A 19,000-nucleotide genomic window follows, 5' to 3' on the forward strand; every position below is an offset into this window, starting at 1 on the left:
CACAGGCAATCAATAATGAGGCCTATTTTATGATGTAAATTGTAGAATGTAGGAGGAGGAACATCTGTCCTCCGTGTGATAGCGACCGACAAAGACATCGGTCCCAACGCCATGCTGTTCTACTACATCACTGCTGGAAACCAGGACCTGACCTTCCGCATGGACCGCGTGACGGGAGAGATGGTGACACGGCCGGCTCCTCCCGACAGAGAGCGCCAGCAGGAGTATCGTCTCACTGTCACTGTGGAAGATGATGGCACGCCACCTCTGTCGGTAAGAAACGAGGAACAGCAGCAGAAACAAGTTCAACGCTGCAAAAATCACAAAATACCGGATTAGCTACTGATGCACTGATATAAATATCAATTCCAACATGTTTTTAGTCTAGTATTACTTTTTTTTTTTTGTGAAATCAAGTGACATTATTATATCAAAGCTTCATATTATAATTATATGATAATCTATATCTATATGATAATATAGTTTATATTCATGCAGTATGACGCAGTTACCTCTACAAAATGGTATAAATCTGATCTGATCATGGTGACTTGAATTTGGCAGAGTCTGGTCATTTGGGGGATTCAGCATCACATCTTCTGACTGAGCCTTCTTTTGGTGCTAAAAAACAATCATACCTAAAAGTTATGCTTTTTACATCTGTTTACTGCCTCTTGTCTACTGGCCCTTAGCCAAGATACAGTACAAATGATCTATTAAACATAGTAATACCTTATGTCTTCTCATAGCCCGCACAGCAAATTTAAATACATGGTTGGTTGATCTTCTGTTAAGCTTTGAAGGCACAGGAAACACCTTCGTTTGTAAACAGGAAGCCACAACTCATATTTCCAAAAAGAGGACGATGAGTGTTTTTGCTTTCCTGTTGTCTGTAACATTTAAAAGGCTTTTTAAAATGTGTTTATGTGCACAAATAGAAGGATTTATGTTCTTTATGTGTCACACGTGGCAGTCAGTTGTTGTACTGTATATGGCCTGTATATTTTTATTCTGAACTTGGCTTATCTAGGTCACAGTGAGATATGAGTGGTAACAAACCTATAATTATGCAGTTCCTGTAAATACAAGATAAACATAGTTAATATCAGACTGTGGAAAAAGCACTGAAGAGAGGAGATTGGCCAGCAACAGGCATCCCCTCCTCCCATCTAGCTCTCTGTCGCCTCTCATAAAACAAGATACTAAGATTGTTTTATCATTTCCCCCCTCAATGCCAGTCTCCCTCTGGTGTGCACCATCTTAGAGGCACACAAGTGGAACAACCTTGTTCCATCTGTAATGGCTCCCTAGGCAGCAAGTGCCTCACATCCTTGTGTGGTGATAGTTTTGGAGACCTGCCAGCTGAAAGCAACAATGATTTCAAAGACTAGACACATGGCTTTAAGGTTTAAGAGCTCCACTTTATTATTCATTTACAACCAGGACCATTTAAATGCAATAAACAGAACAAATATGCTTTTGCAGCACTGCTCCATGTCTTTGTCTAATACAAGCTTTTTACAGTATAAACCACACAATTATATGCAGATGCAGAATCGCATGCGAGTATGCAAACACTCATTTAAACCAGACCGCAAAGTTATCCTTGACACTTGTCACCCAAGATTTGAGGACACACACACACACACACACACACACACACACACACACACACACACACACACACACACACACACACACACACACACACACACACACACACACACACACACACATTCAGGTACACAAATACGTCAATTACAAACATACAAATAATATACCCTGTCCTATATACCTGCTACACATTCTTTAGAGATGATTTCCGCTGAGCACCTGCTGAACACATACAACCTTAACATGAATAGTTTCGGTTTCTCACAGACACACACATCCTTATTAATAATTATTGATAATAATTAATAATATGATTTCAATCACTTTCTCATTTTCTCTCAGTCGACCTTGATACAATTTGGTTAACATTCCAATGCCATTCCTCCACACAGGTGCAAAATAGTAATTACTTATTAACATCACATTGCACGCACAAAAACAAAAGGAATGAACACTAATATACACATCGTATCAATAAAAAACAGACACATGATAACCTAGGAAAAAGGAATGTTGACATGGCAGTGATTACATTTTTTTTTTTTATCAAGAATCTATTAGGATACATTCAAGAGAAAATCAATAAACATATTATTCTTAATTACCTTTTAATGAGCATGAATGACATTCATAAGCAACTTTATGACATTTTGTTCTAAATACTTCCACATACTAGTATATGTTTAAGGCCACTGTGAAGTGCTGCATTTCTGAGAGTACAGGAAGGAAGGAGTATTTAGAGCAGCAGAGCTGACAGCAACTGAGGTAGCAAAGAGGGAAGAGAAAATAAGCTGAGGCCAAGTCGATATGATACAGAGGAACAGTGTAATGCCATGAAAACAAATTGCTCTTAACTTGAACAAGGATATTGAGACTTCTCTGAAGAATTTGCCTCCTTTGGTATGAAGCTTTTAGAGCACTCTATTACAATGACAGGGATGATAGAGAGCCTTTGGTTGCTTTCACACCTCCACCCTCAACGCTTTGGATCGGTTTCAAGCAGCGGGCACCTGTTGGTCCACGAGTCATTGTCATTGTGTAGATGGAACATCACAAACTAACCCTAACCCCGCCACAACACAAGTGCACACAAGCAAAAGTTCGCTTTTGGCCTCCAGCTGTTGTTGCAGGTGGAAAATGTTTTTGAATAAAAACAGGCAGTCCGTTCCCTCCTGCGGTCCAGACAATGTACAGACGACAATCCCAGCAGAGGTTATTGTGAAACAGCTGATAAGGGCAGCATCACTTTGGAGGCAGAAAGAAGGGGAAAGGAGTTGCAGGACTATTTCCAGGTCAGCAGTTAGAGCAATGAACGAGATTCCGACCCCCTTTAAACCTGCATGAAGTCTGGAGACTCAAGGATGGTGTCTGGAATAGAGAACAGTCCAGGTCAGTGAGAGCATAGAAAAAGATGGCAGGTTATTTACATCCATCAACCTTGCACAACTGCACAATTCATGTTCGTGTGCAGACACTGCAATTTAGATATGAAAGGGTTAAAAATTGCACTTCCTGCCCAAAAAGGCGAATGGAAGATACACGACATCATTTATTTTTCCATACCTCCCACTACATAGATTAGAACAAGCACACAGAGACTGATAGATTTCTCAGAATAAGATGTGTTTTGCTGTAAAATGATAGAAAAGCAGAACTGAGTTGCCTCAAGCCCGAATTGCAACATGTTGAAAATTAGAGGGAACTGCTGCTAGTTAAATTCCTCTCAGCGAAGGGTCAGCGGTTCGAAAAAGATGAACAAGGAAGCTGAACTGTGGCTTTTATCTATGTAACACGAAACATTAGACAAGAAACCAGGCTGTTTATTCAGCAATACTTTAGTAGACTACTGAAGGAAATGAGCTCCTGTGTTTAAAATATCGGGGGTTTTCTTGGGTTGTAGATGATTTTATCAATATTTGTGGCATTCTTTAGAGTAGGAACATGACTATAATCTGGGATTCATATTCTATCCGTCACCTATCATTAACAAGGTTTTCCTACTAGTGACATTACTCATTACCAGAATTGTATTTGGCACATAAGGCAAAACTGCAGCATCTCATAGGACTCACTGAGGCCCAGTTTTACCTTCTGTTTATGCTTGTCAGGTCTCACATTCATTTTATTGTCAATGAACGAGCTCCAGTAAGTGATTCTGAGACTTTTCCCTGATTGCATACTAAACTGTTGAACAGTTTAGGGTGGTTATAGGTCAGAGGAATAACATATGCGATGGTTTGGGGTTTTAGTAAGTCTGGTCAGGTCTGACCATTCCCCGATCTGCCAGGAAACTGGGCAATACACCTCAGTATGCCTGGAATGTCTGCACAGGTGCCCCGGGAATCGGCAGAAAAACACTCAGGATTGAACCCCTTCACCGTAACTAATGTTTCAGTATTATTTCAAGTCGAGTCGGAGAGAACGGCTGAAGGGGCCATTAGTGTTAAATGAGAGTGCTGATGGGTGGAGAATGACTTGCGAGGGAGGCAAGAGAAGAATTCAGAGGGTGACAGCAGAAGGAGTTGGGTTTTTACTTGTGAAGGGAGATAATCTAAACTCCCCACACAGATCATGTTTTAGTCAGATCAGACTCAACCCAGCTGTTTTCTGAGTGTGAGCAAGCAATTTTGCACAAGTATGTCAGAATCTTTCCGCCAACACTTTGACCGCATACAGGATGTTACAGCAGAAACACGCACAGCTATGGTTGTTCCCTGATTTCATCAGAGTATTTTACCATACTGGCTGTACATTTTGAAACAGGTATTTCCAGAGCTTTGTACTTATGCAATACAGTTTTGTGCCACTACTTGAGAACTTTAGTACATCGTTTTGGGTATCAACCGAGAATGTCAAGGGAGTCAGGTGTGTGCATTCAGAATGTAGTTAATAAGGCATGACCTATTAATGAGCACACTCACTCCTTTACTGAAAGACACCAACTAAGTCATGTTAATGAACTTCCCTGAGATAACTCATGCTCTCATACTCATACTCTGCTTTCTTTGTGTTATGGTGCTGGTAAGTGAGTTTGAGCCATGCTAAAGGGCAAAAGCTAAACAAAATAGAGAATGGTTTAGAGAATTGTGTGTCCCATCCTGTGTTGATTGATTTTGTGTCAATGTTATGTATTAAGCTGATATCAATTTCTCTGTCTTAGCTGGAATATTGTGTTCCCTAAAGTATGAGTTGCTGTATAGTATAGTTTTGTGTGTGTGAGAGTTAGTGTGTGTGTTTACTACCTTCTATTGGAAAGAATACGTCCCCGTGCGCAGGAGGAGAAAGGGGCGTCCCTGGCTCAGACAACAGGTGGCGTCCTGTCTCCGATGACTGCCTGGTCATGATCTGAGAAACCGTACGGGTCTTAATCTGCGGTGATCCCCCAAGAAACACAGGGTTCTCATGGCCTTGAGCCTCACTGAAAACACGCACGCACACACAAGAAAGGGAAGCATAATGATGAGCAAGACATTGCCGATATGACCCAATAAACTGTTTCAACATTGATCTGTTGCCCAACACGTTTAGAATCTTCATATATGTCGCTTTTATATACTAGCAGTAATTAGGGCTTCAATACTTGCACTTAAAATAATACACCAAAATGGTTTGCAGTAAGTGTGTTCATGTTTACAAACACATGAATGAAGGAAGTCTCCCTGTTCCGAGCCATGAATCTGTCTCCCTTTGTGCTATAAAGTCATTTAATTTCACACAAAATACATTCAAGTGGCACACAACATATTGTAGTGTTAAGGCTGCCAATGTCCTGGACTGAAATCCTTTTTATTGTGCAGTATTTAAGATTATGCCCCCAAATGAATGTAGTAATGATTCATTGATGTTTTGAAGCTATCTGTAGATTTTAAGTGAACAAAAGTTTATAGGAATTATCTACAGAATTGTAACACGCTTTGGTCTAGTCAGGTTTTGTGGCTAAAACTATCTATTGTCTATAACTATATATAACCTATGTAATGATGTTGCCCCTTCATAGTGGAATATGTATGTAAACAGTATTATTATTCTAAAGAGCAGCTGTGTTTTGAAGCTGGCCTATGAAACCAGCTGCCTGACAGACTGTGGGAAAAAACGTACCTGTCCATCCTCACCAGCTCTTGTGCACCTGGAAGAGAGGAAGTGGGAAATGGGCCATTGTGAATGAATTGAAACAGAGCGGAACACTACAGATCGAGTGTGAATGCACTTCCTACTGTGTGAAATACAGTTAATCCTCCTCTTAGACAGGAAATATGTGTCGGACAAAACACTGGGGAACCCAGTGTGGGATGTTTGTATAGCATGGACGTGGAAATTAATTTGTGTGTGCTTGTTTGTGCGTATCAGTATTACGTACGTCTGCTCGACTGGCCGTTCTGCCTCTGTTTGTACACAAGCACCAGAATAAGAGGCAGGGAAAGCATGGCCAAGATGCAGGCTGCTATGGCCAAGGCCACTGGCACAGAGCCTGGGGAAGCAACAGAGAGACTGTGAGGTAAATAAACGGAGTAACTGGCTAGTCATTCATTGGCTTTGAAGGCTTGAATAAGGTGACATACCTCCAGCTGGTGTTGGATCCCAGACAGTGCAGCCTTGAGACCCATTTCTCCCTGGAAAGAGAACAGAGACACTGTTTCTCACATGCAATATATCACAAGGTAACATTGGTCAGGTTTTCTGCATGTTAATTGCAACAGTTACAGTTCAACTCAGTTTATGACATTTATGCCCAATGTTGTAGACCCCATTGCATACGATCAAGGCCCCGGAGGGAGAGCCCGGCTTTTGGAATTCACACCCAAACATTTGATGTCCTTACGTGGTGTAACTTGGAGAATAACGTGGCTGTGGGCTTTCTGCAGGAGGCCGTGTTTATGGTCCTGCTGGAAGTCTAGGAGCATACAGCAGTAGCGACCCTGGTCAGCGTGGGTCACATTCTGCAGAACTACCCAGAAGTTGTGCCCTTCGGTTCCAAATTGCAGCCCTGCAGGCAAGCTGCGGTTGACATGGGGATGACTTAAGGTTATATGGCGTGGGCCCATCCGACCCATGCAATGCTGATCACTGTGGGGCGTGAAGAGCCAGCTATGCTTCAAGACATCGGTGGGGTGCAAGGCGGCACCTCTCTGAACACAAATCAGTTTGGCGGTTGCGCCTTCGGGACAGGTGTAGTACAGGTGGGGGGCAGAAGCACTCAGAGTGGAGTGGGTGTGGGACATGTCGCCTTTACCTGGAGAGAAAAAAGACTGGTGTAAGTATGGTGGATTGTAGGTTACAAATACAACCGTCATCTTCTTCTGTTTCCTGGGTTAGACCTTCAGACAGGCCCTCCTTCCTGGTTGTGTACCACTGCAAACAATCTTAACCAACCAGAGGCTTTTGGTTAGAGATGATAAAGTTTGGGGTTAAAGCCTGCCAGTCCTAGTAAAGGAGGTGGGATTTATATGCAGTAGAAATTACAGGAAGTGTTTGAGAAGCTCAACCCAGGGAACAAAAATCCCTAAAGATGACAAAGAAAAGCCATAGGAAAGGTTTTTTGTTTTTTTTTGTAAAAATAAAACAAGTCACATGTTTGCTTTGATGGCAGTGGCAGCTAGTTTTTTCGGGGTACAAAATCCAAGAGGTTCATATTCAGAAACTGCATGAAACATAACATTTCATTTCATTTGCTTAGATATAATCAGGAAATTGCTTGGTATATCACATTTCTATTTAAACTATTTGGTAAGTGGAGTGGGGTGGTACCATCGATGTGTGAAAACAAATCATAGCAATTACCAATCTCAACACGGATTGAAAGCTGAAGTCAGACGATTTCCCATGGCCTATTTCTGCACACTATATGCGTCCTTGGTTTTTGTGCATGTTGGGACAGCACAGTTTGTTTCCTGTACTGTGGTTTAAGATAGAACGCAGTCTGCTGGCTTAAGTAAAATTATACCAACCTCTTGTGGGAGTTAAATTGCCTGTTTCTCTCAGACAGTTACATAGAAAAATACAAGCCAATGTATACAGGATCTCATGTGAAATCAAACTAGGGAAAGTGTAGAAATCTGACCGTTGTTTTTCCATGATCAATTTCTGCAATATACTCTGACTATTGCAGTGTGGTATTACCTATTGATTGTAGTGAAATGGCTGTTACAAAAACCCAAAAAGACAGCTGTGGGATGTATCTTTACATATCGCATACTCACACGGTAAACCACATCCTGTTCTGACTAGTACAGTGGTAGAATGCACCAATGGATGGACTCTTAGATATGTGGACTGAATTTTTTTCTCATTGCCATTACACAAAAAAACAGGCTAAGAAGTCTGAAGCCACTCTATAAATCCTAGAAACAAAAGAAAACAAGGCAGACACATCATAAACTACACAGCCCATAATGCAGCATCAACACCCGTAATGAATGGCTTTCCATATATCCAGCATGTAAAACAACAGGAACACTCTGGCTTTGTCTGCTTGATTAGATCACTACCAGCCGTTGTCTGTAACAGATTGTGGTTTAACTTCCCAGAATACTTAGCGCTGTGAGGAAGACAGAAAGGCCGTGTGTTATGTGTGTGTGTGTGTGTGTGTGTGTGTGTGTGTGTGTTTGGAGGATGACTGTTGGGTGCCTGGGTTTGAGGAGTGGACTTCCTTCCTGAGTCGTCCTGCCACGCGAACACAGCTCCCACTCCTCCTCCTCCTCTCTGGCTCCTCACTAACTAAAGCTGAATGTGAAGGGCCACAGCTGCTGCTGTAAGGCTCTTTATGGGCTGATCATTTCAAACAGGTTGCACCTCTGCCCGTATCCCAATCAGTAATGATGTCACTGCAGGTGTGTTCCATCTTACATCACAGATTGGACTGCAACCCCCTTGAAAGTTTAAACCCATAGAGAGCAATGGAGCAGCGGTTTTGTGTGATTCACTGTCTATTCAACCATTCATTTAATATGATTTTTGCGCTACCACTATTTTTTTGGAAGGCAGCAGGTGCAACATGCAAGAGCCTTTTGGGTCAGCCAGAACATAAATGAAGAAGCACATAAATAGAGTTAGTGTAAATGTCAATACCGGCTTGAAAGTAGTTGGTTTATACTCTGCTGGATTGGTAGTACAGTAGCTGCCATTTGAGTAGCTGTGCATGTTTGTATGTCCAGTATGTGTGCATCCTGTGTATGTCACAGAGTGTGAGGGTACATGCCACGTTCCTGTGTGTGCGACTGAACTCGGTAGCAATAGGAAGACCAGAGAGGGTGATTAAAGTGAAACTGTTGCCCCCCCCCCCGTGGCTGTTCCGGCCTGTGAGGTGGGACAATAGGAAGGGAAGCCATTCTCCTCTCCTGTTTCACACCCACCCTGCCTTCCTTTCCTGAGCTCTTCCCTGGTTTCTATAGCCTTATTTACACTAGCGGAGATGGATTTCTGGCGTATTCTGTATCAGTTGGGTGGGGTTACCACAGTGTCAGCACTCTCTGAGCTGTCTAGATGTGGCTGCAACCAGGTAAAAAACTGACAGCAAGCTCTGCCCAGTGTCTGGAACAGACGGGACTTCCTTCACTTTACACCCGACATCTGTGTTTTGGCTCCATTATGGATCTAAGTTTCCTCCTCTGATCTCTGTTCTCAGGATCCTGATAGCCCCTCAGGGCCGAGAAACAGGCACTCCTTTGTTTTAAGCCTGAATGCCACCTGTTTAGGACACGTTGCCTCTGACAGCTTTCTTATATTCAGACATGCAGCCGAGCCTTTGTGAAATAATTAATCATGCCTTCATATCTCCTTAAATTACCCCAGGTTTAACCATCTGAACCACTATTATGCTAGAGTATATCTTATTACTCATCTTCTGTATTGAAGAGGTGCTAATACAACACGGACTACTGAACATACCCTACTTGAAAATCTGGTATCCTTTCACTTTCTCTACCTGTGTTTGTACAAGTGCTGCTACATCACACAAACACACACACACACACACACACACACACACACACACACACACACATACACTTCAGACTCCGCCCTCTTTCACACCTACTGTAATGGTAATGATTATCCAGCCCATTACAGGGTGTTAATGAAACCAGCAGGGGGGACCCAGATTAGTCCCTCCACACACATAAACAAACTGAAAGTTTCAGTTGAAGCTTTTGGCATAACAACCAGATGCAGTAACCATCTTCTCAGCAACAGGAAGTGTTAAAACGTGGCACTCCCGACCCTACCTCGTCCTAAAGGGAAGTGGTTCAGGGTCAGTGAAGAAGGTCACCAATGCTCAGAGATCCATGACATTTAATTACAGTCAATTCTCTGTGCCTTTTACCTCGTGAGCCAATCGATGATAAACTTGTTTGTATAAGTGTTGTTTAGATAAAGGGCACACTCAGTCCCAGTCTCAACCTTCCTCTTCCTCTAAATCTACTTCATACATTTAGCCACGTAACCAAATGGTTGTGTAATGACAGCTTCAGCAACAATGCAGCGGAAATTTAAATTTGAAATTATTACTTAATTTAAACAAAATGACTAGTTTGCCTGCTCCCTCCCTCTTTTTGGGGTAATTTCATGCTTTTCATACTTTGATGATATTGTTTAACTGTTTTTAATATAGTGCTAGTGCTATAGATCTTTAAACATAGGTTGCTGTTTATTGCATTGCTAGAGGCAGAGTCGAGGCTCTATCAGTGAAGGTCAGTGCTGTATCCTTGGGCTGTTCAGAGAATCAGTGTGGTTAATAGAAGAAATGAAGGCCACTGGTGTTGGGGAGTCTTTACTTGTCATACTTGCTGCATATGAAACATCAGACACCTAGATTTCAGCTACAAATGTTTGTCAGAAAACTAAAGGTGATACCACGGAAAATCATAGAAGAACAAGGGAGCTCCCCTTCCTCCATTACGTAATTACTCATGCAGCATGTGCCCACACAACTGCTGCCTACAACACACTTGTTGACTGCCTGTCCCTTGTCAGGCCTGTTCCTGTCGATGACATTGACCCAGGAAGCCACTTTTTTTTTATCACTACACCCTAATAATGATGTATTCATTTAGGACAGAGGATCAATGAGCGACACAAGCTCTGTCACAGCAGGAGGAGAAAGTAGCCGAGACAGAGAAAGAGTAGAGCAGACACATCCTGGGGAGTTTATTGACCATTTTTGACTGTGCCATTGTCCTCCATAGGGAGCTAAATGCTTATCTGGACTGGGAGGAAAGGACTGAGGCACTGATTATGGCTCTGTTTATCTCAAGTTGTGTTTTGTGGAGGAGAAACACATTATTGGCAGTGGCACAAATGGCTGTTTTCATCATAGGCTTGGAAGAAGGAAACTTCCAAACAGAAAAGACACAACAGAGCTGAAGGGAGGGCATTTAGCAGTCCTAAAGTTAGAATAGCCTACTAGGTCTTTTACTAGAGCCTCTGAGTTTTAAAGGCCTGCATAACTATTTCTAAACACAATAAACTACAAACATTTGCATTCTAAACATGTTTTGAATAATAAATAAAGAGTTTGGTTCAGGATGGTTCAGGCTCAAAGTTCAGTAAACATCATCAGTTGCCTTTCACGGACTTATCGCGTGGCTTATCTAAACAAATCCTAACGCCGAAAACTGATAACCTCTGCGAGGTTTCCGGGGGGAGTTTGAAGTGAAGCACCGTGCAACAGCTGCGTCTACCGTCTCCTCCTGCGTCAGATGCCTAAAAGTCAAGCAATGCCAAAGTCCTGAGAAAAAAGATAGTGCATTTGATACCCGCTCCCTCGATAACATGAAAATGAATCGAGCTCTAACTTTTTTTTTTTTAACAGTTAGGGGTTGAGTTATTGAATGTATAGGTCACAAAGTCTTCCTGCGCAGGCGCACGCAGTTTGGGGAAAGTTTTTCTAATGTAATTTGAATGCCAAGTTGTTTAAATGGCTTGCCATTTTAAGACTCGTTAGTCTAAAAACGTCAACGGCATCTGTTCAATTTGCGGCTATAAGAGCAGGCTATAAAGTGGATTTACACCCCACTACATCCCACGGGTGGGGCTTTAAAGCAGCTCCACACCAGATGTTCTGTCTCAAAACAACAACAACAGCAGCAAATGAAGACTGAAACGCTTCGGACTGTGTTCACGCTCCTTAAAAAACGGACATTTCTGCAGTTCTTTTCAATTAAGCATATCAAAGAAGGGAAAACAGATATAACTCTCGAATTAACGAAGATGAACCACGAGCCTCTCAGACGCACCGAGTTCCTATTGGAAGTCAATTGATGACATTACCGCCCGTTATATTTCTATTTGTAGTTTACTTGTATCCGTCCTAACCTACTACAGGATTGACATCAAGTCAGCTTTGTTTTGTTTTTTTCATGTGTTTCGATTGACTTTTCGTTACGTGCTGAAAACAAGTATCGTTCCCCATCACTGAATTCAGTCAGTCGACGCTCAAAGGGAGTTGTTAACAAGTTCACACACGCCGAGCGGGACGGTCAGACGAGTTAAACCAGCCAGTTAAACAGCTCTGAAGAGAGTTGTTTCCTCGTGCTTACCTCCAGCTGCGTAAAACAAAACGGAGCAAAACCAAAACAGGGACTTCTTTCCCCAGAGTGAAGTCCGACGGGGTAATCCTCGCTGCATGGTTGTATGGAAGTTGTGCCAAAAATGTAAAAAGAAAAAAAAAAGATTAAAAAAAAAGAAGAAGAGTAGCAGAGACTTAAGCGATCATCAACTAACTCTACCGGAAGCCTTTGTTAAACTTTGTTTCCCTCTGTCTAAAACTATGCAAACGCCACTCGACTTAACAACAACACACAGACGGCTGGTTGACAGTCCCTTGTCTCCAAGTTGACTTGACCCTTCTGTAGTCTACTCTCTGAAGCGCAAAAGCAACGTGAGACACGGACACAACACACTCCTCCCCCTACTGTCAGTCTCTCTCTCTCTCTCTCTCTCTCTCTCTCTCTGTCCCTGTCCCTCTCTCTCTTTTTCCCTCTCTCTCTCTCATATACTAAATCATCCTACAAAAATGTACTGTTTGGATAGTGAATTTAATATAGTGAATCTATATGTTTGTTTGTTTGTTTTTAATATGTTTATATTTTAAAGTTGCTGTGATAGTCTTGCTCTAATTGTTTGTCATCTTTTGCTCTCTAACACTCACACACACACACACACACACACACACACACACACACACACACACACACACACACACACACACACACACACACACTCACACATAGCTTAAAGCTCATGCAGAATTCACAATATTGTGAAATTCCAACAGCCTCTCTAACCGCCACAGCCTGAGGAAGGCAGTCCATCATGTAGTAGCACTGGGAGGGAAACTGGGAGGTCAGACTGGTGGAGCAGGAACTGACTCAACACTCAACCTTAATTCCAAACAATGATAATTTTTCTTATTTATCATAATCTTTTTTTAGTTTCATGAGGTGGCTTCTTTTAGGATGAACTCTTGTCTTTCCTCCACTTCACTTACATTTTAAGGTTTTACTTTTTTTCACCCTAAAGTGAGCAGATTAAACATCAGGGAAGCAGCATTTGTGGCTTCCTTGCAGCATCTTCTCTCTGCCTCACTTACTCTTTAGAACTTTTTTTTTTTTCTCACAAGATATTTTCTCCTTCTTTCTGTAACAAAATACTAAATACAAAATAATTTCCCCTCTAGTGAACAGTGTATAAAAGTGCAGGAGCCGCTGTAGCACCTGTAGAAGTAGAAGAAAAGCAGGTGTTCAGATAAATTACTGATGATTGACACAATGTTATTCTTTAGTTATTATTACAAAAGAACAAACATTGATGACCAGACTATCTTGCTGATGTGGGTTTTGTAGGTTTTGCCTTTTGCTCTGTAAAATTATGATAAATCACCATAGGATCTTTCAACATTATAATGATAAATGGACTACAAGATAACATTTACATTCACTTCTGCTCCAGCTGACACTGGGAAAGTAATGTTGAAAACTAGTACTTCAGTTAAATCTTCACTGTGATGAATAAAATAATAAATCAATGAGCCCCAGTTGTCGTCACTTGAAGATATGTTTATTACAGCACAAACCTGATCAGAAAAGCTTTCGTCACAGCATTTGCGATATACCCAAAACTTCAAGTAACACAAGATTCACCCAGCCTTGCTCATTGTGCCCCACGTCATCAGGGAGGAGACAAAAGAACGTGTAACACTTGGTTCAAAACTCTACAAGGTCTCCATCTTATCTTAACCTCGAGACACCCAGGGCCTCCTCATATAAGGCATGCAGAGTGTGAAGGATTTTGACGCCACTCAAAATGAAAACACCATGACAATGAAAGAATCATACATTTTTTTCATGTCTAAGACAAACTTTCCACGACTAAAGAAACATATTGTCAGCAGAGTTTAACACAATACGCCATAAAAAGCTGATTCGGCTGTAAAAGTTTAACTCTGTCATGCAGACCTCAACCACCATCTATGTTCACATTGTGGATGAGAACGATAACGCCCCAGAGTTTCCTGAGGAGGAGTATGTCACAGTGTTGAGCGAGGGACCGGACACAGTCGGTGCCACCATCGCCACGGTAACAGCCATCGACCCAGATGAGGGTCTGAATGGCACCTTGCGATATGCCATCGCCCAAGGAAACCTGATCCAGACCTTTAATATAAACAGCATAACGGTAAGGCATGATAAATATTATACTGTAGCGTTACATCTGCAAAACAAATACACCCATTAACCTGCTATGTGTGATGGATATTTGTGTGCATTTAGGGGAGAATTACAGCCGTGAAGGAGCTGGACTACGAGATCAGCAACGGACACTACGCACTGGTCGTCACAGCTACGGACCAGTGTCCAAAGCCTGCTCTTCGCTTGACATCCAGCACAACGGTAACTATGCAAATGAGAAGCACTCCTTTATTCTGATAACTAAAATTAAATATTTTAGACCTCTAACAATTAATCTATTAATTAAGTAGTCGACCAACAGAAAATCAATTCTCAATTTTGATAGTTTTGCAATCTTTCAGGTATGTTTGAAGCAGAAATACCAAACATTTGCTGGTTCTATCTCCTCCAATGTGAAGATTTGCTGTTTTTATCCATTTTATATAATTGTAACGTAAATAATTTTGACCTTCGGACTGTTGGTCAGGCAAGATAAGCAATTCAAAGACATCAACTTGGTTTTTGGAAACTTTTAATGGCCGATCTTTGCTTTCTTCTGATTATTTTATAAACTAAGCAGTCAATGGATTTATCAAAAACAAATAGAAAGATTTGACAACAATTATTCTCAGTGGCAACTCTAATACTTTTCCTCTAATCTGTACATAAACAAACTATTTGCAAGAGAAATCCCAGCAATCCCAGAAGACCCAACATTTTTAATGTAATGTCCAACTTAAAGTTACTGTCAGGAACTTTTAGCTGGTTATGAAACAGTCTCAATTTAATAGCGATGACTCTGTATGACCTACATCAGTAAACAAGACCATCAGTGAGGAGATTGGCTATTTCTGTATAATATTATATTCTTAATGCTTTTCATCGGTGCCACCGGGTCGGATTCCGTGCAAAATCAGACGAAATCATGCAGGAGTCTGAGCTGAATCCCCCATCTGCTCAGAGTCCTGAGAGCCAACATCGACACCATGCTTCTGGAGGGGAAGGGAGGCAGGGGGAGAACCAGGACTAAACTGGGTAGACTGTCAGACCCTGCTACAGTTAAATGAGAGGTTTTCCAAAGGGGCTCTTGTGCTAGGAAACAATTCCACTATCGTCAAAATACACACAAAAATCAAAGTTCCTTGTAGTAGCTTTATATGTGGAAATCCTTATGTTACCTTTAAAATCGGTCTATTTCATTATAAAGTGGTCGAGGTAGCCATACAGGTGAACGCTTCATGTGAAAATCAACAAGACTTTGAAGTTGGCTACTTTTTGCTGTTTATCCTATTCCTGTCAATTTCATAGTGTACATGTGACAGTCGCCTATCTCATAACTGATGTTAAAAACTCCATCTCCCGCCTTCCTCTAGGTGCTGGTAAATGTCCTAGATGTGAACGATGTGACACCCACTTTTCCCAGAGCCTTTGAGGGACCCTTCGAGGTGACTGAGGGCCAACCAGGACCTCGGGTCTGGACTCTCAAAGCCAGTGATGAAGATTCTGGGCTCAACGGAAAAGTGGAGTACAGCATCACTGGTGGAGATCCCCAGAGTAAGTACCGGAGTGTTCATCGAGAGAGTGATCTGCTATTAAATCCTCACGATGTGTCTCTGAGCCTTTTGTCTCTGTCTCTTTGTCAGATGAGTTCATGGTTTCTCCAGTGGAGGGCGAGTTGCGGGTGAGGAAGGACGTAGAGCTGGACAGAGAAACGACACCCTTCTATAACATCACTGTAACAGCCCGAGACCTGGGCACCCCATCTCGCAACAGCTCGGTGGGCCTTTAATACACAAACACACACACACACACACACACACACACACACACACACACACACACACACACACACACACACACACACACACACACACACACACCTGCTAGCAGTCACATACTCTCACTACCCTTTTGAACAATTATGACCAAGCAAGCGTCACCTCTGTGCTGTAAGTTAAACAGTTAAATATACATTACATCTGAAAAATCAGCTTTGTTCTATACATGCTGTGAAATTTCAAATCTCCAGTAAATGTTTAGGACAGGTTAACATATAAGTAACTGTTTTAAAAAACATTTTACATGTTATAACAGCTGCTTAATGAACATTTTTGATGGGTTTATGAGTTGTCTTTTTGACATAATTTGTAGACAGACAATTTCAATTTGAGTTACTGTGAACAGGCATAAGTTTAAACTTGTCTTTTTTGGCGGGATTTTCTTCAGGTCGTGGTGGGGGTCAATGTCCGAGACATCAACGACAACGACCCGGTCCTCCTGAACCTGCCTTACAACACCAGCGTCAGTGAAGGCGCCACCATTCACACCTCTGTGGCCAGGGTCCAAGCACGAGATGCAGACAGCGGACGAAATGCATTGCTAACTTACAACATCACCGCTGGCAACCAGGATGGAGCCTTCTACATCAACGACACGGTGAGATAAAGAGTATGTGTGGTTTAAAGAGTACCAAAACCAAATTCTGGATATGGTCAGACGTAAAACAGGCTTGAATCTTTCAACTAGAGTGGGCAGCAAAACACAGAATTTCAGCCCGTTGTAAAGTTACTCTAAAAATACTCCCTAAAAATCTGATTTACTGTTGTGGTAAAGGTGGAGCAGTTATGAAAAAAGACATTGGGGTAGAAGTGTGATGTTGTATCAATAATGAATCTCTGAACACACTCATGGCTTACCACTTCCTCTCTGTGTCTGTCAGACAGGTGTGGTGCAGGTGAACAGACCACTGGACAGAGAGCGAGTGGCTGAGTACACACTCACCATCACCGTCAAAGACAACCCAGAGAACCCCCGCATCGCTCGCAGGGTAATCCCACCCACCTGTTCATACATACTGCAAGACTTCAAACATGTTTACATGGTTTGGTATTTTCACAGAGAGACCACCGTAACATTCTTAAACCACTGCCACTGGTGTAAAACTGTGTATCTTTTAAAGTCAGCTCTGGAATAATTCATAAAAACAGGCAATCCTTAACTTTTAGGTGCTCAGTGGAAGCTGCAAATGGTAATCCATTCTTACAATTTGGAATCAACGACCTTAATTCCCCAAAATCTTTTACCAAAATGTGAATAAGCTGCACACAGTCCATGTGACACTGCTTTTGTTGAGCTATACACATCACTTATTGCACTACTATAATAATTCTAATGTAATACTGTTAATTTCAGAACATTAGAGTGTGATATTACATGTTTCTTAATGCAGGTGTGGGCTGATTACCTGCCTTGCCTTTATGAGCCTACATGTCTTGTATCTTGCTTATAATGAGAATCTCTTACACACTAAATACTTAAAAAACATGTGAACCACCCAATCTGCAGTTGCAAGGCTTTATTTTAAAAAAAGAAAGCGGCCTGCTTTGAGTTTTGCATCTGTGGAATAGGTGAGAAACCGTTCTAACCCAGGGCTGCAGAAAACAGCTGCAACCACCAGCTGTGGTTTCACATCACAACAACTGCAACACCTTTTTATTCTTTTTATACTTAAACATCGGAGTGTTTTTAGCAAATTGCCTCTTTCTGGGCTGATAAACTTATTTTCTCTCCTCCTCCATCTTATTCTCATCTTTACCACATAATCCTCTGCTCATGTAATTTTTTTTTCTCCCTCATCTGTCCCACACCACCAGGATTCAGACCTCTTGGTCATCACCGTTCTGGATGAGAATGACAACAGGCCAATTTTCACCAGGACCAGCTACAGAGCTGAGATCACAGAGAACTCTGAAGCAGGTAGCACTGAAACTGGTGTGTCTTTCTCTCTGTTTTCCCTTGAGTCAGGGAAATCTGTACCTGCAGCACAGGACATCATGCCAAAACAGTCTGTAACACTGTCTCCCCCACTTCCTGACTTTGTTTACGTACGGCTTATATTCAGTGATTACTTTTTTTTTTAACGCTTTGAAAGTTAGAGGTGAGATAGAAGGACTGACAACTTTATATTCACAATGGATTTGTTCAACATTTAACCATCTCTTAGCTATTATCAAAGAAACTTACATTCACCAAGTGAAAGTCTTTATTTGCAGCAGATACAGGCTTGCTGATGTAGTTCTATCCTGACTGTGATCATTTTACTTCTCCCACCTGTATCTTTCTTTGTCCTTTAGGTAGTACTGTAACAGTGTTAAATGGGCCAGTTCAGGCTGAGGATAAAGACATTGGACCCAATGCTGTGGTAAAGTATCGCCTGCTGGGAGCCAGGGTGGACCTCTTTACTGTGGATGCCAATTCTGGTAACATCATAACTCCTATGCAAATGGACAGACGGAGACATTTAAATACTATAATGCAATAGTTAAAGTCTCTGCATCTCCGTCCAGGTGTGATACGTGTGCGTCAGGGGGCGAAGTTGGACCGTGAGGCGTTTCAGGAGCCTCGGGTAGAGCTGTTCCTGGTTGGGGAGGACATAGGAGGTTTAAACAGCAGTGTCCCTCTCACTGTTACCATCCTGGACCAGAATGACAACCCTCCTGTCTTCAGCCCGTCAAGTTTCAGCGTTCGACTCCCTGAGAACAGCCCCTCTGGTGTGTAAATTGGCTTGTGCTGAAGGATCTGAGTGTCTGAGTGGGCTTTGAGGACTTGCATGTCATCCCCAATCACTAGCTTCAAGTTTTCACTGACAGAATAGTATATTGAATTTCCAAGTTAAGGTTGCTCCCTGCAATTATATACACTTACTTTCACTCCCCTGTGTGACC

General features: G+C 42.0%; 2 protein-coding genes across 2 annotated transcripts in view; one reads left to right on the forward strand and one right to left on the reverse strand.

The window, feature by feature from the left end:
• The window catches only part of cdh23 (cadherin-related 23), a 32,813-nt gene that overhangs the window by 2,194 nt on the left and 11,619 nt on the right, over positions 1 to 19,000 (forward strand). The window contains 10 exon segments of the mRNA XM_054600769.1: positions 46 to 273; positions 14,062 to 14,283; positions 14,379 to 14,498; positions 15,650 to 15,830; positions 15,920 to 16,053; positions 16,503 to 16,712; positions 16,996 to 17,103; positions 17,930 to 18,032; positions 18,410 to 18,535; positions 18,623 to 18,826. Of these exon segments, the coding sequence (XP_054456744.1) occupies positions 46 to 273; positions 14,062 to 14,283; positions 14,379 to 14,498; positions 15,650 to 15,830; positions 15,920 to 16,053; positions 16,503 to 16,712; positions 16,996 to 17,103; positions 17,930 to 18,032; positions 18,410 to 18,535; positions 18,623 to 18,826 (1,636 nt within the window).
• vsir (V-set immunoregulatory receptor) lies at positions 1,407 to 12,452 on the reverse strand. The gene is made up of 7 exons (XM_054599741.1): positions 12,147 to 12,452; positions 6,434 to 6,844; positions 6,174 to 6,224; positions 5,972 to 6,082; positions 5,713 to 5,740; positions 4,857 to 5,032; positions 1,407 to 2,982 (listed from the first exon to the last, which is right to left on the reverse strand). The coding sequence occupies exons 1-7, from the start codon at positions 12,232 to 12,234 to the stop codon at positions 2,945 to 2,947; spliced, it is 903 nt and encodes a 300-aa protein (XP_054455716.1). The 5' UTR covers positions 12,235 to 12,452; the 3' UTR covers positions 1,407 to 2,944.

The sequence above is a fragment of the Anoplopoma fimbria genome, chromosome 6, assembly GCF_027596085.1.
Source record: "Anoplopoma fimbria isolate UVic2021 breed Golden Eagle Sablefish chromosome 6, Afim_UVic_2022, whole genome shotgun sequence".
Lineage (NCBI taxonomy): Eukaryota > Metazoa > Chordata > Actinopteri > Perciformes > Anoplopomatidae > Anoplopoma > Anoplopoma fimbria.